Genomic DNA, 21,628 nt, shown 5'->3' with positions numbered 1-21,628 from the left:
AAGATATTGGGTATAATTCCATTGCTGTGCTTTCTGCCGGAGAGTCACACAGACTTGATGCAGGGCCAGCATCTTCTTAGCCATGGAGCACTGGTTTCCTGAAAGGGGGCTTATCTCCAGGCAGAGGAGGTTGGGTTCCAAGGCACACGTGGAGGTCAGTTAGCACCTAACCACAGGCCATAGACAGATGCCCCGAGGCCCAGAGGAGATGCCCAGGACCCCTGACGTGCCACTTTCCCTCTGGGCTATGGGGTCTGTTGCTGGCCTCGGGCACCTCTGTGTGACTTTTCAGCTCAATGCAGGCCCAGCGTGGTGTCCGAGAGGGCCATGTCCCTCCTGCGTGCACAGTTCTGGTTGCAGGGGGAGGGGTCTGTGTGGTGCAGGGAGATGTTACCAAGGTGATCACGTGTGTCAGCTCTCCCTCTGGAGGGGGAGGCCATGCCCCTACTGTTCTGAGTCCCTGAGGCTGGGTCCCCGAGTCTGTGTGGCACCAAGGACTTGTGAATCACACTGTATTGAGCTTTGGGCCCAAGGGAATCTGAGAATCTGGAATGTTCTCTTTGGACCATACCTAAGGCAACAATGCCGACAATAGCAATAATAACTTGTGTACTGAGTGCCACTGTCTCCAGCACTTTATACACATTATTTCATGGAACCCTGCCAGCTAGGAACTTTTATGACTCACAATTCACAGACAAGGACGTAGAGGGTCAGAGAGGTTGAGAAAACTGTCCAGGGTCACACAGGAAAGGGCCGAGCTGGCATCTGAGCCCAGGCGGTCTGACTCCAGAGTCCATGCCTTCAGTTCAATGCCAGTGGTTTGCAAACTTCCCCGAGATGAAAAATCACCTGGGAAGCTTGTTAAAATGCAGATTCCAGGTCCATCTTAGCCCCACTGAATAAGAATCCCCAGGGAAGGGCCAGGAAGTGGGTGGGGTCAGTGAGACCTCTGCTGTGGTGTTGCCCCATGGTCTGGTGGTCTCCTCTCCACTGGGACAGGGAAGGGCTGGTGGGGAGTCAGCTCGGGAACAGAAACCACCACCTGAGGATCCCGGCTGCTTTAATGTTTAGCAAAGTTCTCTTTAAGATGCCAGCCTGGGCTTCCCTGGTGGCGCAGCGGTTGAGAGTCCGCCTGCCGATGCAGGGGACCTGGGTTCGTGCCCCGGTCTGGGAAGATCCCACATGCCGCGGAGCGGCTGGGCCCGTGAGCCATGGCCGCTGAGCCTGCGCGTCCGGAGCCTGTGCTCCACAACGGGAGAGGCCACAACAGTGAGAGGCCCGTGTACCGCAAAAAAAAAAAAAAAAAAAAAAGATGCCAGCCTGACTTGGAGCTGCTAATAGAGCTGGAAAGGGTTTGTGTTTCCCTTGGGCCAGGGCTATAAAGCAGACACTGTTAAGCACCGGGCTGCCCTGATGGCTGTGGCAGCAGCAGAAACCAGAGAGGGGCAGGGGGAAGGAGGGGCTCAGGGACTGGATTCGGGGCTCAGTGTTTGGCCGCCCACCCCCTCGAGAGAAATGGAGTCAGAAAGAGCTGTGCTGGGATCCTCTCTCACTAGCTGTGAGGCCTTTGGTAAGCAACTGATTGTCTCTGAGTCTCAACATTCTGATCTGCAGAATGGGCTGATGATATCCCTTACCGAACAGTGTGGCTATAAGCCTCAGACAAGATATGCGAAGCACAGAACACCTGCAGCAGCGGCCTCTTACACAGGACTTCCTAGGTGTCAATCACTATTCTGTGGGCTTTACATGCATTACCTCCTTTAATCCTCAAGACAGCCCTGCCGGGCTGTTATCTTTACTGTCCTCGGTTCCCGGTTGTGAGACTGGGGCGTGGAGATGTTCATGCACTTGTCTGCATCCTACAGGCGGTAAGTGACAAAGCTGGGGTTTGAGTCCCGCCTTTCGGGCTCCAGAGCTTGTCCTCTTAGCCCACAGAGGCGTCCAGAAAGGTTAGTCTCTCAACCTCCACTTTGCCCAGACTTCGGGAAAATTCTCCATTCTGTTTTGGACGTAGGCCCCTCTTCTGTGGACGATCCTCCTCTCAGGAAGCCCTCCAGGCCGAGAATGGATTTCTCCTTGGTCAGCTGGGGCCCTTTTATGGGGGATTCGCCGCTGTTCCCTCATCCCCCCACTCACTCACCATTGCACAGCTATTTGGTGAGCGCTGGTCACATGCCCTGTCCTGGGGACACAACGCAGACACTGACTGTGACCCCTGTGAGACCACAATCGGGGAACAATAACAACAAAAAAGGCAATAAACACGAAACGAAGTAAACTGCACGGTGTGTCAGGATGGGATCGCTGCTGTGAGGGAAATAAAGCAGAGAGGGGAGGATGGATGGAAGACGGTGGCTGGGGAAGGCCTCGCTGGTGGGTGTGTTTGACCGGTGACCTGAGGGCGTGGAGGAGACAGCCTCGTGGGCGTGAGACGTGGAGAGCATGCCAGGCAGACACACCAGGAACAAAGCCAGGAGAGCAGCGTGACTGGCAGAGGGGGCAGTGGAGACGCAGGCCATCGGTGGAGAAGACCTGCCTCCTCATGGTTTAAATGGGCTGCCCTGGCTGCTGTGGACAATAGACTGTAGGGCCAGGGGCGGGGTGGGTTGGGGACCAGCCAGGAGGTCCAGGTGCCTGAAGATGGTGGTTGTACTCATGTGCTGTGTCTGAGAGGGTCAGGAGTGCTTGGATGGTGACGGATGGGATTTTGAAGGTAGAAACAACAGTAGTTGCTGACAGACTGGATGTCGGATGGTGAGGGGAGAGGGAGAGTGAGTCCAAGGGTTTTGGTCGGAGCAACGGGAAGGATCGATAACCACTGACTGAGATGCAGGAAGAGTGGGGTTCGGGGCAGAGGTGGGGGAATGTTTGGCTTCATTCATTAGACCTCCAAATGGAGGTTCAGGTAGGCAGTTGGAATACACGTCTGAATTTGAGGACATGTCGGGAACAGAGACATAAATTGGAGAGTTATCAGCATGTAGATGGTGTGTGTGTGCTTTAAAATTTTTTATTGGAGCATAGTTGCTTTACAATGTTGTGTTAGTTTCTGCTGTAGAGCAAAGTGAATCAGCTGTACGTATACATATATCCCCTCCTTTTTGGATTTCCTTCCCATTTAGGTCACTACAGAGCATTGAGTAGAGCTCGCCGTGCTTTACAGCAGGTTCTCATTAGTTATCTATTTCTTACATTGTAGTGTATATATAGCCCAGGGAGGAGGAGAATAGATGGGAAAAAGCAGAGGTCTGAGGACAGAGCCCTGGAAGCAGGAATATTTATAGGGCAGGGAGAGGACGAGGGGCCAACACGTGAGACAGGGGCCCTGTCACCGCAGGCCCCAGAGCCAGGCGGGGACCGGCTCAGGTATTTGGGTTCCCCGCCTGTCCCAGCGTCAGCTCTGCGCTTTTGGCAGGTCTTCTCCGCCCTCTCGTGGTCATAATTGGGAATGCACCCAATGGAGCTAGAGAGCCAGACTACCTTTCTGGGTGTCTTCTGAGTCACTTCACTTGTGCATTCGGTAGGTAGGCAACTCTGCTGCCGACAAGCCTTGTGATCTGGGGTGGGTCTCAGCTCTTTCCGGCTTTGGTTTTTCCATCCGTCCTGGGAGCAGGTGGACCGGATAATCTTTAATGACCTGTCCAGTTTCCACCTCCACTCCTGAGCCCCTCGGGGCCACTCAGCCCTGATTCTGGAGTTCTGGCTTCTGAGCAGCCGGTGGGTGGGACCACTCCCCCTTTCCAGGACTTGGGTCTTGAATAAAACGGGGACAATTCCATCCACTTGGAGAAGGCAGCCCTTTGGGACATGTGTTATCAGGTGCTCTGCTGGGCACCCCAAGAGTCACAGGCTTGGAATCTACCGTTGTGAATTCCTAAGACCCTCCTCCTCTGGGACCTGCGTCTGATGGACCAGTGCCAGGCTCCTGTCTGCCCAGCTATGTTTCTAGAGAGCAGGTAAACAGGCTTTGCAACAGGAAAATCAGAAAGGACACAGCCTGAAAAGTCATCAGAGAGACAGACAGAGTTCTCTCTGTCTTGTTATTTACAGAGGGTTTAATTCGAGGGGCAGAGATGACAGCAGACGGGGCCGAGGCAGGACCGAGGGGGAGAGGGCTTTCGAACAAGACAAGCCCCTGTATGCACAGTGACTCACAGCCCGCGGGGAGCGGGGCGTGGGTGGATCGTCTCCATCCATACAACTGAGGTCCAGAGGGGAACTCGTTCAGCAAATGTATGGCTAAGCATTTGGGTGGAGAACCCAGGCACGCTGACTCTTGTTTGATGTTGTTTCCGGAACATCTATTCTGATGCCTTGTCTTTGATAGAGTAGCATGCTGGGGTCTAGAGAGGCAAAGAGACCCACAGGTCATCTAGCTGCCGAGTGACACATTAGGGACCAGACCTGACCATCTTGCCAGGGTCTCCTGCCTGTAACCGGCAAAGGGCTAGTGATGTCGCCCATCTGTCTCTTATTTCAGGAATTGCTTGTCTCTGTGCGTCCCTCTCCCTACGTACGTCATCCACTGACAGGACACAAAAGTCTCCTCCATTATAACAAGACAAAGAGAATTTAAACAATAAAGCAAAGTAGGAAGAAAAATGGTCCTACCACCCAAGTATTAACTTCTGGGGTACATGTATGTCCTTTGTTTTTCCTGTATGTGATTCTTTTTTTTTTTTTTCCTTTTCACATAGTTGAGTTCATATTGACTAGACCTTTTCATGCCCTGATTTCACTCACTATTATAAGTATTTTCCATGTTATTACATACACTTCATAAATGTCATTTTGAAGGCAGGAAGCTTGCTAGACCAACCCCTGGTTGTTGGACATTTAGACTGTTTCCAGTTTTTCACTGTTGCACACAATGCTTCAAAGAGCAGCTCTGTGTAGGATGGCTTTGAATATTTAGGATGATTTTCTTGGACTGGAATTTTAGGGAGAATACTGCGCATATGCACACAGGTGCTCCCATGGCTGGCTCTCCCATGGGTGGCCCAGTCTTGGGGGTCCAAGACAGAAGGCTAACAGGTCCCCTCTCCTCTTTCTACAGCCTTTCCTGAAGGCTATGTTGATTTCTTTTTCTCATTATTCACTCAGGACCTATAAGTTCTTTCCCAAGACTCCTCTGTTAAAACCTGTCACATTCACCAGGATTCTCTCTCTCTCTCTCTGTTGAAAGTGAAGAAAATTATTGATTGAAAATAGAATATATTGTTTCAATAAACTGAAAAGTTTCTGACTTCAGGTATAGCTGGATCCAGGTGCTGAAGCAATATGATCAGAGCCTGGTTTTTCACTGACTCTAAGCCCAGTTCTGTTGGTGGCTCCATCTTGAGGCCTACTGTCAAGAAGACTGTAGAAGATTAGTTTCAGCCTTCCTGTTTCCAGGCCTGTAGGAGAGAGACAGAGAAAGAATTTCTCCCTGGTAGCTCCTATATAAACCCCAGAATTCACTCTGATCGGACTAACTTAGCTGCTTACTAACTCCTGAACTAATCACTGTCATATGGCCTGACCTTAAGCTTAGGCAACTTGGATAACATGTGTGCCTGGGGCTGGGATTGGCTCTGCTTGTTCCAGAGCCCGTAGATTAAGAGAGGTGTTCCCTGTGAAGTGTGCTTGGGGCATTTATTATCCCAAGAAAGGGGAGTGGAACCTGGAGGGAGAACACAAAACAATAGTTGCTGCTCTATTTGGGGAAAGACTCAGAAGCATAGCATTTTGGACCTGAAAGCTCCTGTGAACACATGCCTCTGCTCTCCCAGAGAAAGAGGATCCCCTGTACCAAACTTTCTGAGAGACAGCCCTTCTGATTCTGCTTGTATGCCTCTAATGACAGGGAGCTCACCACTGTCCAGACCAACTCACTCCACCCCTGGTACAGCTGTAACGATAAGAAGATGAATTCTCCTCTACACTGAGTGTTCAATCAAGCCTGTCCATCTATCTAACTGCACTCCCATGGCCCTGGCCCCATTGGACCCATCTGGGGGACCATCAGATATATGACCTTTAGAATCAGAGCCATCTTGGGGTTTTTTCTTCTTGACTAAACAACCCCTGGACTTTGTTGTGTGCTACTTGGTTTCCTGTCCCTGCTATTGGTTGGCTTCCTCCATATGCTTTTGTTAGTAAGTATAAAGTCGAGAACTGAACACAAGGCTGGAGTCCAATGCAAGTGCACGGATTCTGGCTTTTTGAGAAGTCTTTAGTAAGTGACTCAGCTTTCCTCTTTAAAAAGCTGCCCAGCTGTGGAGAGAGTTTGTTCCAGTCCAGGTATCCGAGTCACCAGTCCAGGTATCTGAGTCATTCCTTCCCTTGTGGCTTGTGTGAATTGCTCTTTTAACCAGTTTCAGGGTCCTGAAAGCAAAAGCAACAAGCCCAACAATGTGTTACTTAAAAGGAGACTTATGACATTTAACGGAAGGGATATTTTTCTAGGAAGAGACCGCTAGGTGTGAGACACATGTGTACCCACCATGTGCCTGGCTGCCTGGGCCTCCCCACAGGTCCCCTTTCCTACCACTGCTGCCCTGATGTCAGAGCTGTCTCCTGCCCTTAGGTGGCATCCAGCGCCTCACGGGTCCAGCAGATCATAGCCCATGTATCACAGGGGTGGATCATGGTGCCTTGGTGGCCCTGCAGCATTTTGTAGACACTGTTTTCCTTCCTGAGGCCCTAGGGGGCTGCCACTCAAGGCAGCCACCAATGCCCCCTTGTTGGCCAGCCTTGAGTGTATGCTGCCACCATCCCTCCAATGGCCAAAAGCAAGCAAGGGGTCCAGGAGATCATCCATCGGCTGGATTCAGTCAGAGTCAGAGCTGGGTGGCTAGGTTGCCATCTAAGTGGGTTAGGGTAATGCTTGCTGCTGTAACAAATAAACCCCCAACGGTACAGTGGCTCAGAAGTGACAGAGGCTATTTCCTCCCTCTGCCACGGGCCTGGTGCGCAATCAGGTCAGCAGGAGGCCATCCTTCGTGCTGTCTCTGGACCCCAGGCGGCCAGAAGCTCGGCCACCTTCACCTAAGGGCTTTGGTAAACAATCCAAGGGTCGCCTCCATTTCAGCCAGCCAGAGAGGGAGAGGAGCGCCAGCAAAGAGGAACGTCAGTGAGAGCTGTACGGAGGGTGGCCCTGGAAGTGACATATATTTCTGCTCCTCTCCCATCGGCCGGGTCAGACCTTTGTCACGTGACTGCAAGAGATACTGAGAAAAACCATCTAGCTATGGGCCAAGAAGTGGATGCAGATTTTGGTGATCAGAGAGCAGTCTTTGCCACACAATCCCACCCCAAATGACAAGCTTGGACCATTCCATAGGGAAGCGGGGGGACCTGGTACGTGTCAGAGGAGGACGGTCGTGGACTGCAGGGCAGCCAGGCGGTCAGCCAGTCCCTGTCACTGGTCATCTCTCTCACAAGACCCTCCTCCAGCCATCCCTCAAGCCCAGGTCCCAGTGCCCTTGGCTGGTTACCATGACCCATTCCCAGGGCAGAGGCAGGGGGGCCTTGTGTGTGCATAAACCCTCGAGGGGATTCTCTGATCTCTCCACTCCACTCCCCTCTTTTGCTTCTCAAACACACACTAGGCGTGATTTAAAGACATCCTGATAGAATCATCTGGACACGTTTTGTAACTTCGACTAAACCACTGGGGATGTCTTGAAGGCTTGTCAGGCAAGAGGAACCATGATTGGTGATGTGAAGACACACGGGAACTCAGGGAAGGATTTCTGATAATGCAGAGTGATGGATATACAGCATTTCCGGACTTGTGTGAACAATCTTCAGCTGCCACTTTTCCATCTTGTCAGCTCACTTCATACTAACGTTCTCTTTCAAAGGATCAGCTCAGGCTCAAGTATCTTTTACAGACTCTCAGCCGGCTCAGTGGCTGTAATTATTGTCTTGATGCTCAAGTTCAAGTTCTACTTGCTGTTGTATGACAACTTTTTTTTTTTTTTTTTTTTTTTTTTTGCGTTACATGGGCCTCTCACTGTTGTGGCCTCTCCCGTTGCGGAGCACAGGCTCCGGATGTGCAGGCTCAGCGGCCATGGCTCACGGGCCCAGCCGCTCTGCGGCATGTGGGATCTTCCCAGACCGGGGCATGAACCTGCGTCCCCTGCATCGGCAGGCGGACTCTCAACCACTGCGCCACCAGGGAAGCCCTGCATGACAACTTTTGCAAGAGAGATCCTCTTACCTGCTCACCCCCATGGCCGTCTGACACGACCCCCCAGAATATTATTGCTCTCCAATCTCTAGGTGCTCCTGATCCAGCTTTCTTCCCTGAATTTATCTCTGGAACGGCCCCTCTTTCGGGGAACCCCAGCCTTCTAAGAATAACAGTCAGGAGTGGTCGCCTTCTGCACTTGTGACTCTGTTGATATCACGTGCATGCTCCCTGATTACAGACCAGGCATCTCCATTGGCCGTTGGGTCATCTCGGCAGAGAAGGGATTTTTTTTTAAAAGTCACGGGTTGATGCTGAGGTGTTGGTAATCATACCATGTCATTAAGCCCCTTCTTTTATTATTCTCAGATAAGAAACTCTTGATTTACCTCCCGGTTTCCTCTGCAAAGCTCTCAGCTTTCCTTCTCACACACATACTAGTTTCTAAATGCCAAGCTGTATATTGTCAAACAAAACTGTATGTGGAATTGTCATAACGTCCACAGCTTTCCAAACATCAACACTCAAATGCCAACTTGTGGCTACTTGCTCCCCTGATAGCTCTTCATGATATTTTACACACCCCACATCTTTTAATATTTATCTGACCTGGGGCGCTTGCATTCTTGATTGACTTTCCTCACTTTACTCAATTTATTAATAGCAGTTTCCATATCCAGCACATTCAGGAAACTGGAAACAGGGTAATTTCACCTGAGGTTTCATGTGTCCTTTTAATATGCTTGGATCCTATCCAAGCATCCTTTTAAGAAAGAACACTCCACCGTGAATAAGATGTGGACTCTAAAAAATAAGAACCCTTTCCTGTTTAAACTGGCCTTTAGAATAATCCTCTTCACACAGCATATGACACAAGCAGATCATCTTTACCCAGGGCAAATGGCCCTGGATGATTTCAGGGAAGGGTGTGTGTGGTGGGGATGAATGGGGGAAGGGGCCCGTTTGGGAGGGGAAGGTAGTGATGAGAAATGGCAGGGTTGGCTTGGCCTTGGGAAGACAGTCCTGGGCCCTAGGAGAGAAGCATCCCAGACTCATCAGATCTATTGGGATAGAGAGCACACACACATACACACACACTGGATTTCTATAGCCACTGCCTGTGCCATTCTGTTCCTTCCCTGGAACACTGCCTTCCTCCACTTCGGCCCAACCTGTGAATTATCCTAATTCTGCATATGATGATCTGTGATGCCGTCCACGTGGCTTGCCTTCTGTGCACGACACCGTATCTATACCTCTTGTACCATTTGCCACACTTGATTGTAGTATGTATGTGTATGCGTGTGTGCGTGTGTGTGTGTGTGTGTGTCTTCCCTTTTGACCACAGGCTCTTGGGGGTAGGAAGCATTTCTTCCTCATCTTAATATCCTTAGTGTCTGGCATGGGGTCAATACTCATTGAATTGTGAATGAACCACTAAAATTAGCATCCAACTTACCATAAAATCTTTGTGAACGTTAAACTTGAAGGGAATGATATCCCATCCAAAGTCTGTTCTTCGTCAAAATCCAGGAAGAGGGCTTCCCTGGTGGCGCAGTGGTTGAGAGTCCACCTGCCGATGCAGGGACATGGGTTCGTGCCCCGGTCAGGGAAGATCCCACGTGCCGCGGAGCGGCTGGACCCGTGAGCCATGGCCACTGAGCCTGCGCGTCCAGAGCCTGTGCTCTGCGACAGGAGAGGCCACAGCAGTGGGAGGCCTGCATACCGCAAGGAAAAAAAAAATCCAGGAAGACATTTGATGTGCTCGCTAATGACAACCATGCATCTTTCATAGAAACGTTTCCAGAACCTACCAAGCCCCCACTTCCGTCATTCACAATGGCAGCGTGTTACTCCACTGTGTTAACCCATTTCTCTTTGCTTGGTCAGCCCCCTCTTCTTTGGCCTTTAGGTGGTTGACGGTGTTTAGTTATCACAGGCAGCGCCGCTATAGACGTGTTTTTCTTTCTTTGGAGCTAATACCATGGGGTCTGTTACCAGAGAGAGGATTGCCGGGTCAGAGTATAAAGAGTCCTCACATCTGTTGCCTGATTGCTTATGTAAATTGGTCCAGCCTTTCTCGATAGCAATGCTGAAGGATGTGTTTTCACTGGCTGCCCATCTTGGGTTTTATCATATTTATTTTTTGTGACTTTAGTAGGCATGTAATGGGACCTGAAATGTGCTTGGTTCTAAATTTTATTTCCTAGTTGGCGGGATGGTGCCCGTTTCCACGTGGTGATTTACTGTCTCCATTTCCTGGTGTAATTCTGTTCATCTCCTTTGACCACTTATCAGGGGGAGTCATGTAGCGACCCACCCGTTATCTGTTGAGGCAGTAAGCAAGATTGGGAAGGGGAATATGACAGATGGAATGGATGTTGCTATTTTTCTTTTGATATTTATTTTTATTACATGGCAGTGTAAAAATTTTCATTCTTATATACTTTAACCCATCCATCAGAGCCCTGATGGTATCTGTTTCTTCAGTAGCTGGGAATTTATCTCCTCATCGGCGTCAGGGATGGTAATGCTTGTCCCTTGTTCCCGGGTTTGTCACAGATTAACGGTGCCATACGGCTGAACTTGACAGGTGTGCTGTACGAATTTAAATGAACTCTCCCTGGCCCGTTAGCCAACTGTCCCGGTGATGTTTATTAAATAACAATTTCTTTCCTCGGTGTTCTCCTTTGTTGGCCTAACGTTAGTTTTACCAGTGTTCAAATTCATCTCAGGAATCTCTCTTCTGGTGACCTTTGCTGCTTTTAACTCAGCATAGGGTGTTTCCACTGATTGTTGGTGCATATTGTAATGGCTCCAGAGGGAGGGTCTATCACTGCCATTGAAAGACAAGTCCTTTGATGGTTCTTCACCTGGAAGAATAAACATCCCACACTCAGAGCTGTCAAATTCTATTAGAGGATTTAGGGAGATTTACATTGGTATTGCATTAACTCTATATTTTGACTTTGGGACATAGCCTATGTACTTAGGGATTGCAATTAGACCCGAGCTGGGAAGCTCCCCAAAGACGTCAGGGCTTTAGACAAGAGGAAGATTCACCTTCCCTTCCAATGGGCCTGGCCTGGGGACAGTCCCATAGGGTCAGGCAGTCCTGAGGCTGATGGTTTTAGCTAACGTCACTTTTCTGTAAACTCCCTCCTCTCCCACCCCAGGAGGATGCTCTGGATATTAGAAAGAGAAGATCAAGAGGGAATCTTGACTAGATCCCATGAGTCCCATGATGAGGGTGTAGTGGGTGAGTGGTGGATTGGGATGGGAATCACAATAGAGGATTCGCAGCTCCTCCAATCAGGCTGGAGTCCATGGAATGTGTCTCCTAACACTTTATCTATCTATCTATCTATCTATCTATCTATCTATCTATCTATCTATCATCTAGGCCGAACCGCTCAGCATGCAGAATCTTAGTTCCCCGACCAGGGATCGAACCCACTCCTCCTGCAGTGGAAGTGCAGAGTCTTAACCACTGGACCACCAGGGACGCCCCTCCTACCACTTTAGTGTCAGTATTTTCCTCTGCCCCTTTGTCTTTTGGTTACACTCTCCTGGTCAATCTGCCACATTGAATCAGTCGACCTGTCCACCTCCTCCTCCGTCACACCTGGGCTGCTGGGCATTCCCAAGGAAGACCACACAGCCACGGAGACTAGTGCTGCGGAAAATTCGTGTCTCCAAGCCCAGGGATGCTGGTGGTCCTCCTCTGGTTCCGTGGTCTTCACTCTCTCTTCCAGCCTGTCTTTCCTTTCTTCTTCCTGTTTCCCTGGGAGCAGCATCCTTGCTCACATTTGGATCTGTTCCTCCTGGAGCCGTCCCCTCTTCGCCTTATCGGCGAGCTCACTCCCCTGATGACACTCTCTGTCCTGCATCCTCAAACTTGTCTTCTCTATTAGCTCCTTCCCATTCATACGTATATAGACCTGACTGTCTTCATTATTGAAACACTCTCTCTTTCTTTAAGATGTTTTGCGACTTGAATGTTCTTCGTGTATTCAACTTAAAATAGTGACGATGGATAAACCCATCCTCGGGGAAGGTACGCTTCAGCTGAGCCCAAGACTCCCTCTAGCCATTGCCTCCCTCCATCCCCCCTTCAACAGCACATCCAAGAGCTGCTCTACGCTTGCTGTCACATCCCTTCCGTTACAACAACCTTCTCAACTCAGGAGCTTAAGGATTTGGCTCCCATCACTCCACAGAGACTGTTTTCCCCAATGTAACTCTCGGCTCCCTTATTTTTATTTTATTTTTTTGCGGTACGCGGGCCTCTCACTGCTGTGGCCTCTCCCGTTGCGGAGCACAGGCTCCGGATGCGCAGGCTCAGCGGCCGTGGCTCACGGGCCCAGCCGCTCCGCGGCACGTGGGATCTTCCCGGACCGGGGCACGAACCCGTGTCCCTTGCATCGGCAGGCGGACCCTCAACCACTGCGCCACCAGGGAAGCCCTTGTTCACTCTTTTATGTCTGGTGCTTGGCACAGAGTAGGTGCTCCATAAATATTTGCTGAATAAACATCTCATTCTGCATCCTTGTGACGATATGCATGCTCTAGCCATCCTCTTCCATACATTGCTCCATTCAACGCTGGGTACTGGATATCGGGTATCTTTCTCTCTTGCTTACTCTCCTTGAAATAAGTCCCAGTCCTTGCCATTAAGAAGCTCAGAGTGCAGTAGTGGAGATGTACAAGGCAGAAGGTAATGACCAGGAGGATGACCCAAGGTGATCTGTGTGTACAGGAATCAATGGTGTGGGATAGAGGCAGCAGGGCAGAATAATTCCTGGAGGAATTGACTCTGAGCTGAGTTTTAAAAAATAAGGAAGAGTTGCACTGGGGAATGAAGGAGGGGAACAATGCTCATATTCTTCTATGGGCCAAATAGCAGCTAAGCAGACACAGCCCTTATGTCTATTTCCATCAACAATTTTTATAGCTCCTATCAGCTTCATTTCATTGAAAGACTGTGATGTACTCCTGGGGTACCGAGAATGGCACCCCCTTCTCGAAACCCCTGCTACGTCTTCACTCATCTAACGAAATCTGGCTGACCCTGCAGGGCAAACTCTGCATAACTGATGCTACCAATGTCCAGGGCATGCCTGTCTTCATTCATGATTTCCCCAGACGAAGGAATGGGCTCGGAGGAGATGAATCATTTGTCTAAGGTTGCACAGAGCTAATTAGAAGCACAGCTGGGTGTCAACTCCAAGGACCTACTCTTTTCACCTGCTGCCTGCTACATTTGTAAACACATGTGTACCAAAGAGTGGTATTAAGGATAGTTTTTCAATGGGGGTGGGGTATAGAGTAGCAAAACTCAGATCTTGAACTTGAGCAGTTAATCTTCCTGGATAGATTCTTCATGGAATGTATCACTTACTAGGAAGCAAAGACACTTATTCAATAAGAAAAGACAGAAACATTTTGCCTTCCATATCCTAAGATGGCAGTTCAGTGAAATTCAAAATAAATCTCACAACCAGAAGGGGTTATCCATTCACACAGAAGTCGGCACTCCTAAATAATACCACGGAAAGAGGAGTAATTCAGAACAGAGTATTTAAAGAACAAAGATATAAACACAGCATGTCATATAAATTTATGGGATGCTGCCATGCTGGTACTTAGAGGAAAAAGTATCATGTAAGATGGTCTCTCATAGCGAGAAAGAAGAAAAACTGGGAATTAAGTCTCTACCTAAATAACCCAGAAAGGGTAAAAATTATCAAATGGAAGGAAAGTGGAAAGAGTAATAAACCCAAAAATAGGAATGAATAAAACAGAGGCATGCTTTTTTTATTCCTTAAAAACACCAAATGGCGGATGACGCCGGTGCTGCGGGAGGGACCGGAGGCCCTGGAGGCCCCGGGGGCCCTGGCATGGGAGGCCGTGGTGGCTTCCGCGGAGGCTTCGGCAGCGGCGTCTGGGGCCGGGGCCGGGGTCGCGGTCGGGGACGGGGCCGAGGCCGAGGCCGCGGAGCTCGGGGAGGCAAGGCCGAGGACAAGGAGTGGCTCCCCGTCACCAAGCTGGGCCGCTTGGTCAAGGACATGAAGATCAAGTCCCTGGAGGAGATCTATCTCTTTTCTTTGCCCATCAAGGAATCTGAGATCATTGACTTTTTCTTGGGGGCATCTCTCAAGGACGAGGTTTTGAAGATCATGCCTGTGCAAAAGCAGACCCGTGCTGGCCAGCGGACCAGGTTCAAGGCGTTTGTTGCCATCGGGGATTACAACGGACATGTTGGTTTGGGTGTGAAGTGCTCTAAGGAGGTAGCCACTGCCATCCGTGGAGCCATCATTTTGGCCAAGCTCTCCATCGTCCCCGTGCGACGAGGCTACTGGGGGAACAAGATCGGCAAGCCCCATACCGTCCCTTGCAAGGTGACTGGCCGCTGTGGCTCCGTGCTGGTGCGTCTCATCCCTGCCCCCAGGGGCACTGGCATCGTCTCAGCCCCTGTGCCCAAGAAGCTATTGATGATGGCTGGAATTGACGACTGCTACACCTCTGCCAGGGGCTGCACTGCCACGCTGGGCAACTTCGCCAAGGCCACTTTTGATGCCATTTCCAAGACCTACAGTTATCTCACTCCTGATCTCTGGAAAGAGACGGTGTTCACCAAGTCTCCGTATCAGGAATTCACTGACCATCTTGTAAAGACCCACACCAGAGTTTCCGTGCAGAGGACCCAGGCTCCAGCTGTAGCCACCACATAGTTTTGTATAAGAAAAATAAAGTGAATGAAGCTAAAAAAAAAACAAACAAAAAAAAGACAGAGGCATAAAATTGAATTTGAAGCGCAAGCTAAGCCAGTGCCTCCAATGCATCAGAATTACCTGGGATGCTTGTCTGAACCACAGATGCCCTGACTTGAGCCTGGACTTACTGAGTCAGACTTAACTAGGGACAGGGCCTTGGAATCTGTATTTTTGACAAATGCCCCTCATGACTACTATGCGGTTCTGCACCCAGAACCGCTATGCTTTCTGTCCTCTGGTGTTGAGAGCCATTAGACAATGTTGATTCTTTCAAATGAGACTTAAGGAGTCCTGGGCCAACATGACTTTTAGTGACCTCAATCTTCTCCTTCCTCCACATGGTGGGAGCACCTAGGTCACAGTGGAATACCAGCCTCTGGACACAGTTGATTAGTCTAAGAATGGGCCCTCGACCCTGGCTGCGCCAAGGTGTCCTTTCTCTGGGACTTTTAGATCTGGAGCCAAGAGAGTTGTGCAGCCTTCCTCATGGTCGGGATTGTTACGTATGAAGCGATAATCTCGCTGATACCCTATTTCCCACCCTGTGGAGTGGAAAGAGGAGGAGGCTGGTCTGTAGAGAGAGAAGGTTCAAGGTGACATACAGACAAAAGGAGAGAGGCCAGAGAGAAGGTGGAATCCCAGCAGCATTCATGTCCTGCTTCCTTTTGTCCCTAAGACTCAATTTCGAAGAGATTTCAAAGAGTTTCGAAGAGATGCTCCTGTGCACTTATTTTTCCTTCGTGTGTCAGCTGGATGTATGATGTGTGCCATACATCAACAGAGGCATAGCTAATTCACAAGTTTATTTAGTTCCTTTCTCTCCAGGCACAGGCCCCTAGTATCACCTCCCACACCTGTCCTTCTAGGAGAGTAGTGAGGACGCAGTTATGGGAGCCATGCCATCTGAGTCTTGGTGACAAGGAGGCTTTACAAGTCTGGGTATCACAGAGGGTCTATCATAAGTCAGAGTCTACGTTCTTCTCCGTGATATACCTTCCTGATTCTCCAGGTCAACTCTCACGGTGCAGCCAAATAGCCATGCAGATGGGCTTAAGGTGCAGCAGCATGACCGAGGTGGCCCATCCTTTGGAAAATTATGGAATAAGTCCTAGACCATAGAACCTATACTCATCATATTTTTAAAGGTTGATAAGACACACAGTAGTAGGTGCTGTTGAAGTAATCATCACCAAATAGTCAAGAAATATATGCTGAATATCTCATTTAAACTGAAGATGGTGTTAGGTCTGGGTATTCTGAATGGCACATAGCCACCGTCCCATGGGGTCTGAGTGATGGAGGACACATACACATGAAGACACAGAAGGGGCAAGATGACAATGAGCAAGGCATTAAGGAGGGCAGAGGTGGGGATTCAACTCTAACACGTGCACACACCCCAGGCCACTCCCGAGGCAGGGTCGGGGAGATGTGTGTTAGGAGGAGCTGGTAGACCCAGGTTTTGCCCTTACTCTGCCGTGCACTCCTCCTTCTGGGATCACCAGACCGGCCTATGATTTTTGATCTTCCCGGGCTTTGATGTCCAGGTTTCTCTTTGATGCTAGGAGATGCCCCAGTATCTTTCTGATACATCTCCTATTTTCTTAAGATACTCATTCATGCATTTTAAACATATTTATGGAGCTTCAACTATTCACCAAGCACTGTGTTAAGTGAAAAGTTGAACTGGCTTCTGTTTCTGTCACTTACAACCAAAAGTGTCTTAGCTAAGACACCCAGGTATTATTAAGTTTATTTTACAGGTATAAATGTGGAGGACAAGAGGGCATGAATGAGCCTAAACTAAGAGCCTTAGCCAAGAAGGGTGGATATAGAAAATATACCCTTGTCTGGGCTCTTTCCACTGCACTTCACTGCCTCGGGGAGATACTTGTCAAACTTTCTCTGCATTCTGCTCAGATCGGAAGGTGAATGTGCGTGGTGTGTTACCCCAAGAGGGAAGCACTAACAACCTCCTGAGTAAGGCTGAGGAATTTGATGACATTCTTAACTCTTAAGGCAGTACAACATGATAATTATAAAAATGAATTTGTGGACCAATAACCAATAACCAAAAACCAAATAAATTCTCACCTTGCTGGGCAGATGACCTTGATTAACTTACTGAGTCTCAGTATCCTTCTCTGTAAAATGGGGATAATTATAACTACCACCGTGTTTGTCATGAAGCTTCGCTGAGATAATAATGCATGTAAGCACTGAACGCTGCATGCCTGGCATAGATTAGGCACTTGGTGAGTACCGTTTGTTAAGATGATGATGATGATGATGATGTTGATGATGATGTTGATGATGATGATGTGGATGATAATGATGATGATGTTGATGATGATGATGTTGATGCTGCTGCTGCTGCTGCTGACCAACCAAATTATTCATCTTGGCAGAAGCACTGTGGCCCTCAGGTGGTTAATATTAAGCAATTCTGTTCAACAGGTTAGCCTGTTTAGTTTCCTAGCAGCTATATTTTAGGACTGGTATTGGTGTGTGCTGTGGGGTCGGTGAGTGGTTGGCCCTGGGTGTCTTTACTTTATCCAGGTAAGGTTGCCTTTGCTATTGTTCATGCTGAAGACCTTTGGGGAGCTCCAGCCAAGTATGTCATCGGGCCCTGGAGAGCATCTAGAGTGGCTTTGCACTGGAATTTGTACAAGGTGTTCTGCCGCCCAGCTGAGTCAGAATTAGTGGTGTTCTAGATAAGGCAGAGACTCCACCCAGATGCTTAGAGTCTCAGCAAAGCCTCTTTGCAAAAAGGTCACTGGTCTTCTTTCATCCAACAGCAGAAGCTCCCAGCCCACTGGGTTCATTTTGGAAGCTGTGGTGGGCTTGTCTGCCATGCAGTTGCTATTAAAATCTCAGTAACGGGGGAAAGTCATCTTCCCATGTTCCTTGGTGCTTGCTTGGCACTGAGGTTGGTAGTACGAGGAGAGAGTCCCCACCCGAGGAATGAAGCGAAGCCCAAGCCTGGAGGTAAATCCCTAGCAGGTCCCAGGGCAGGCAAATCATTAAATGTCTGTAAGGGGGCTGTGAATTAGAGCTGTCCCTCAGGCTGGACCACAATGCCACAAACCCTTCAAGGACAGCTACAAAGGGAACTTTTAAAATCTCAAGGTTATTTGTATAATTTTAGAAGTTTAAGGTCGTGTATAATAAGAATCATATATTATTTAAATGCCACTCCCTTTTTTTTCCCTATAAAGTATCTGCGGGAGGCAGAGAGAAAGAGAGAGAGAGAGAGAAGAGAGAGAAAGGGGCAAAGATAGAGACCAAAGCAGAGAGAGAGAGCTTTCAAATATCATTTAATGCCTAAATGTCACAGGCTTAAAAAATTCAACAGAATTCTCATGCATTCTTTCCCACAGGGGGCTACCCTTTAAACAATGACCTTTAAAAAAACCCAAGCAGACAAACAGCCCTCATACTGATGACGTGTGTTCTTTTTCAGCATGGACATTCTGCTGTTGACAGGATGAATTTCATCAGCCCAAATGGTCAGTATTTGGGGTGGTAGATCCTAGGATCTAACAGATTCTTATGGACCACATCTGTCTGGGGTGATTGAGTTCCTGGTTCTTTCAAGATGGGATGATTTAAATAATTGTCCTTTACTGCAGTTGTAAAAATTCCATTCTGCCTTTCTAGCTACGGTGATTTATTTGAAGACCCCAGGGGCAGGCAGGGTTGGAGCGCAGAGTAAGCTATAGGTAAACATATCAATTACATTGCAGGTATTACTTCCCCAAAGATCTCAAAAAATGGCTCAAAAAGCAGTGTTTCACAGTGGGAAGGGCATGGTTCTTGAAGTCTGAAGGCCTGGGCTCGTGCCTTGGCAACATTAATAAGCTCCCAGAGGGAGCTACAGTGCAGCCACACAGAGAAGTCTTTCCAGGTAATTGCAGATGTTTTGCAAGGCTACTGGAGATAGCAACTCTCTTGAGAAAATAATTAATAAGAACTCTGCTTAAAGTCAGCACTTTGAACGATTGCACACTGAGAGACTGATAAATCTCTATAATTAATATTAAACATGTTGCTACGTGGAAGTGACCTTCCCAGCTCAGCCCGGTGTGGAATCAGACCAGTTCGGTCAAGTTAAGCAGGTCCTGGGTGATACAGAATAGAGATCCAGGTAGGCTCTACACACAGAAATTCTTTTCCTAGCTAAGGGGTTCACTAACTGTTAGCAAAGGGGATTGGAAGTTGTGTCTGAATTTCGCTCTATGTAGTATGATTATGAATCTTCTCTTCTCAGTCCTTTGCCAGGCCTCAAATACAGCAGCCCTTTCAGGTATTAAGAGAAAAGTGGGCTCTGTAAATAGTTGTCTATACTCACTGTCTTCAATTCTTTTCTTCCATCCTCTCTTGGATCCGTTGTAATGAGGCTTGTCAAGGTCCCCAGGGACCAATGATGAAGCTAGTTGTCAGTTATTCTCCTTGAACTAACTCTCAAAAGCATTTGACTCGGTTGATCACCCCTTCCTTCCTGAAATACTTTCTTTTTTTGGCTTCCAGAAGACCATAGTCTCCTGGTTTTCCTATTGTTCCTCCTTCACCACCACCACCCCCATTCCTTCTTAGTGTTCTTTCCTGGCTTCTGTTAACCTTCCTGAGATTTTAACCATAGAGAATGCCAGGGATCAGTCAATGAACCTTGCCTCCTCTTTGCCTACATCCAGTCCTTGGTGATCAGATCCAATGCGATGGTTTTAACAACCATCTCTAGGCTGATGCATAAGAAATCGCCATTTTATGGGTCCAAGGGGTTGAATATCAGTACTTTCATATGGTTAAACCTAATGACTCCCAAACGTCATCGCCCATGAGCTCCAGGTACCTCCATCTACTTGGATATGGGGCTTGATATTTTCTCTGGGATGTCTAAGACGCATTACAAGCATAATATTCTTGCTTATTTCAGTTAATGACAAGTTCATTTTTCCAGTTGTTCAGCTAAAAATCCTTGAATCCTCTATTCCCCTGACAACCAACATCCAATCCATCTGCAAATCCCTTTGACTCTAACTTCGAAATATATCCAACCCTGACAACAGTTACCGTCCCCTCTACATGTTGGCTCATAGTATTATAATCTCTCACCTGCCTTATGCAATGCTTTCTAACTGGATCCTTGCTTTGTCCTTGCCCCGTAAAACAGCAGGGGAACTGCTGTTAAAACACAATTTAGATCATGTCAATTCTTTGCTTAAAACCTCTGACTTACTCCGAGTTAAAGTCCAAGTTCTTGCAATGGCTTCCCAGTCTCTGGAGAGATCTGGTGGCTGTTTCTTCCCTAGACTTAACACTGGACTTCTCCCTCTCACCCACTCCAGGCACACTGACTACTTGTTGTTCTTCTAGACATGTTTCTGCCTCAGGACCTTTGCACTGGCTAGTTTTTCCACCTGGAATTCCTCTCCCCTGGATAGCCTTATGGTTCAGTTTCTTATTGTTCTGCTTTGGAACCCACTATTTCCACTACCTGCCACTATGTGCCAGTCCGTGTGCCAAGTGCTATGGATACAGCGATGGCAAAACTATAGCAGTTCTTACCCTTGTGGAGCTTCTATTTAGTGGGGGGGACATATACTAACTGAATAATTGCACAAACATGCAGAAGTGGAGCTCAGATGAGTGCTGCAAAAGAGAGATACTCGTGCAATGAGAGCTTAATGGAAGGATCTGGGGAGGCTTCTCAGAGGAGGTGATACTTGAGCTGGGGATGATGGAGGGCCATGGTTCTCTCTGTGCGCTGATTAGTGCACACGTGGACCTGTGACTCTTGCTAGGTCAATGACTGTCACCAGGCCTCCATTCCCTGGGGGTTTTCTATCAGGATGTGGGAGAAAGTGATCCCTTTTTTCCAGGTAGCTGAGCTATTGGCTGTGAGCCCAGAGCTGCTGGTGGTTACATCTCTGTGGTTGGAAGGATCTTACCTGATGGAGGAAAGAATCAAGACCACATTAGAAAAACTTAGATGAGCTGGATGGAGAGTTCTGACAGTAGGGGAGGCTCCTGATCCAGTGTCCCCAAATCCAATTCTTTCTCTGGGTTATATGAGCCATTAAACTAGTTGGGCAGTTTTAGCAAGTTCAGTTTAGCGATTTCTGTCCCTTGGGATATGTACCTCCTGACCAATCTTCTTCCCTCCATAAGAGGAGCAGAAGGGTGCATCTCTGGGAGAAAGAGCTCAGCTTGACAAGACCCAGAGCCTCCTTCTCAGGTTCTCTCCTCCTCCTCAGCATCTGGAGTCTCTTCCTCACAAGAGCCGCATCAAAAGGGAGGAGGGTCTTGGATTCTGGTGGATTTGAGGGCAGCCGTGACAATGATCATGGACAGAGCTGAACCAGGTGGGGCCTCAGCTGCTTTATCAAGTGTTCTCACCTTTTCTAAAAGTTAAGGTCTAGAGAAAAAAACCTCTCTGAGCCCAAGATTAAATACTTATCATGAAATGTTTCCTTTCTCTTTCTTATCTCTTACAGTAGACGCTTCCTGGTATAAAATGTAAGAAACCCTTAGGGTAAAAAGTAAGCCTCTCTTTGTCTTCTCCAGTCATGAGTTCCTCTCCTTAGAGACAGCTTCTGGAGTATCCTTCCAGAGGAATTTTACACACAGACAAGGGAGTAGGTAACTCTGAGTGCATATGGTTTCACAC

At 48.5% G+C, this 21,628-nt stretch overlaps 1 protein-coding gene across 2 annotated transcripts; it reads left to right on the top strand.

Annotated features, from left to right (window-relative positions):
- The first annotated feature begins 14,013 nt into the window (after positions 1 to 14,013).
- LOC307068308 (small ribosomal subunit protein uS5-like) lies at positions 14,014 to 14,971 on the top strand. Of its 2 annotated transcripts, XM_079726105.1 has the most exons (2): positions 14,014 to 14,409; positions 14,584 to 14,971. In XM_079726105.1, the coding sequence occupies exons 1-2, from the start codon at positions 14,020 to 14,022 to the stop codon at positions 14,914 to 14,916; spliced, it is 723 nt and encodes a 240-aa protein (XP_079582231.1). In that variant the 5' UTR covers positions 14,014 to 14,019; the 3' UTR covers positions 14,917 to 14,971. The 2 variants fall into 2 exon arrangements, with proteins under 2 accessions (XP_079582231.1, XP_079582230.1); XM_079726104.1 differs by having other exon boundaries at positions 14,014 to 14,971.
- The last annotated feature ends 6,657 nt before the right edge of the window (positions 14,972 to 21,628 follow it).

This window comes from Hyperoodon ampullatus (assembly GCF_949752795.1).
Source record: "Hyperoodon ampullatus genome assembly, chromosome: 19".
NCBI lineage: Eukaryota > Metazoa > Chordata > Mammalia > Artiodactyla > Ziphiidae > Hyperoodon > Hyperoodon ampullatus.
Note: the sequence above shows the minus strand (reverse complement) of the source record. Positions and strands in the feature narration are given on the sequence as shown.